Consider the following 2,900-nt stretch of genomic DNA (forward strand, 5'->3'; position numbering starts at 1 on the left):
CTGGACTCTACCTGAGTATGAAAGCATCCTAGCTGACCAGCATCTGACTCTCTTTGTAATTTTTTCAATCAGAGGCAAACATTAATGAATGTTCAGTTTTCTTGCAGACAGTGGAACTCCCAGATATTTAAAAGGTATACTACCCTTTTCATATCATGTACACTCAATCAGTTGTTCCTTTATATGTTGTGCTACACCAACAGTATAAATAGAATTCTTTTCTGCACTTGCATGTAATCCTGATGCATTGGAGAACCTTTTAAAGGTCTCCTGCATTATAGTAACTGATTGTGTGTCACCCCTGCAAAACATTAAAAAATCGTCAGAAAAAAAAATATGTGTCACTCCCAACTTCTTGCACTTTGGATGAAATTTGAATTCCTTCTGCATAGCAAGTTGATTCATCTCCCTCTGCAAGTACTCCATTGCAATCACAAAGAGGTAAGGAGACATTGGATCTCTATGTCTTATACCTCTCTTTGCATTGAAAAGTCTAGTAAATCCTCCATTCAATACAAGAGAATAGGATATTATTGTCACACACTCCATTATCCATACTATGAATTTCTGAGGGAAGCCAAGATCTGTGAGCATATATCTTAGGAACTACCAGTCCAAAGAATCATATACTTTCCTTAAGTCAACCTTGAGTACACATCTTAGAGATAAGCCTTTCCTATTGTACCCATTGAACAGCTCATGGCTAAACAGTATATTATCCACAATGCTCCTCCCTTTTTATGACCGCAAACTGTGTTTTCCCAATGATACCTTCAATTACCTTTTTGATCCTTTAAGTCAGAATCTTGGCAATGATTTTATAGACAGTAGTACAGCAAGCAATAGGCCTAGAGTCTTTCACAGTTGTAGGTGCAGGAACTTTTGGAATCAATGTCATGGCTGTGCAATTCCATGCTTGCTTCATCTCGCTTGTTTGAAAGAAAAACAGTACAACATCATATACATTATGTCTCACTTCTTCCCAGTGCCTTTTAAAGAACTCTATTGGAAACCCATCAACTCCAGGGGCTTTATCATTTGGCATATCTTTCGCTACTTCATCAATCTCTTCACATGTTACTTCTTTTATTAGTTCTTGTTGTTGTTCCAATGACGAGCACGCTCCTGCTTTGATGAATTTTGTATTAGGACATGGTTTAATCCCAATGTCAGTTCCCATCAACTGCTTGAAAAAGGTAGTGAATTCTTTTTCTACAGCTTGAGGTTCTGTAACTCTAACTCCCATATCATTGTACACAGTAGTAATTGAGTTTTTACTTGCTTTGATATTCAACTGTGTATAGAAGTATTTGGAATTTGAGTCCCCATAGTCTATCCGGTTTACTTTTGCCTTCTGTTTCAAAATTCTTTCTTCTATTATACTTCATTTCTCTAGTTCATACAAGGTCTGATTTTCCTTCTCAATCAGATCCTGATTGAAAGGGTCAAGCTTTAGATTAATCTGAGTATATTCCAGCTGCTATCTTATTTGATTCAATCTTTTCTCATAGCTTGTCATCTCCCTATTTAATCCTTTTGCCTCAGCTTTCAGTTTTTATAACTTCTGCCATATGTTGTCCATAGGGTCATTTCCCAGCTTCTGTTTCCATATTGTATTCACCATAGGTTGGAATTACTTGTGTTTCATTGTTACCATATACAGCTTGAATGGTTAGGGGTATATATTCTTCCTTTTCCATATTTTGACCACTATAGGTGAATGATCTGACACCCCAGGATCTAGGCAATCAGCTTCCACATGCCCATATTCCTTGATCCATTCAAAGTTCCCAAAGGCCTTGTCAATCTTACTGTATACTTTGTCATCTGCATGCTGCTTATTGCACCAACTATAGAAACAACCTTTTGTCTTCAATGGGGTCAATTGAATAGAGTTAATACAATCCTTGAATTCTTTCACCTCATTCATAGTGACTGGTTGTCCTAACCTGTCATCAGTGGTTAGGACATTATTGAAGTCACCACTTATGAGCCAGGGAATTTGAACCTGTCCCCCTACCAGTTGTAAATCACACCATAAACTTGTTCTTTCCTGTAGTTTGTTTCTAGCATACACTACTGTCAACATAATCTGGTATCCAATTACTGAATCACTCACTTTGTAGTGAATGAATTGTTCATGAACTTGAACAATGTTGACTGAAAGATTGGTCTTCCACAGTACCCAAATTCTACCATTCTCAGCCTTTGTATAGTTGCAGCAGTATCCCCAATCCTTTGCTGCCTTATACAGGATCTTTTTTGCTTTCTTTTCTTTGACTCTAGTTTCAAGACATCCTAAAATGTCTATTTTATTCTTCTGCAGAAAGTTTTTCAATTCTTTCTGCTTATAGGGTTTGTTTAGCCCTCTTATGTTCCAAGTACTAATGATCATGGTGGGTGTTGTCTGGGGTTTGAATTCAAACCCCCTCCCTGTGCAGATGTTTGTTCATATTCCTCCAATACTCTGAATCTATTAGCATTGCTAGCTTCAACAATTTCACCTTGCTGATCTATTGAAGTATGTTGTCTTTTAGTGCCATCATCTTTGTGCATTATCCTTCTGTTTTGATCTGTATCAGCTTGCTTCCCTTTGTCAACATTTATTGGAGGTTGAATTTCAGTCACCTCACCATTCCTATATCCCTGTTCTTGTTGATCCTTTAGCTTCCATTCCAGTACAATTTTCCTATTTCTGCCTCTATTTCTTCTCTTAGGGGATTTGAATTCAGCATCTTCTTCCTGCTTACCTTGCTTCCAGCATTCAAATACATCATGTCCAAAATGCAAACATTCATTGCAGAATGTTGGCTTCCATTCATATATAATTTCCCGTTGTTTTATACCATTGGGAGTCATAATTTCAATATTCTCTATCAATGGCTTTGTTATGTCCACTT

The 2,900-nt window shown here is 37.2% G+C and overlaps 1 protein-coding gene across 1 annotated transcript; it reads right to left on the minus strand.

Annotated features, from left to right (window-relative positions):
• Positions 1-1,384: 1,384 nt before the first annotated feature.
• LOC138882931 (uncharacterized) lies at positions 1,385-2,395 on the minus strand. The gene is made up of 2 exons (XM_070163576.1): positions 1,709-2,395; positions 1,385-1,432 (listed from the first exon to the last, which is right to left on the minus strand). Exons 1-2 carry the CDS (start codon positions 2,393-2,395, stop codon positions 1,385-1,387), a joined length of 735 nt encoding a protein of 244 aa, XP_070019677.1.
• Positions 2,396-2,900: the final 505 nt, after the last annotated feature.

Source organism: Nicotiana sylvestris, chromosome 12 (genome assembly GCF_000393655.2).
Source record: "Nicotiana sylvestris chromosome 12, ASM39365v2, whole genome shotgun sequence".
In the NCBI taxonomy this organism is placed as follows: domain Eukaryota; kingdom Viridiplantae; phylum Streptophyta; class Magnoliopsida; order Solanales; family Solanaceae; genus Nicotiana; species Nicotiana sylvestris.

Bases quoted from the DNA above. Each gene is read 5' to 3' on its own strand.
- LOC138882931 (XM_070163576.1), bottom strand. From the start codon at position 2,395: ATGATCATTAGTACTTGGAACATAAGAGGGCTAAACAAACCCTATAAG. The intron at 1,433-1,708 runs GTCAAAATATGG...CCTTTCAATCAG, and splicing joins CAGATCATTCACCTATAGTG to GATCTGATTGAGAAGGAAAA.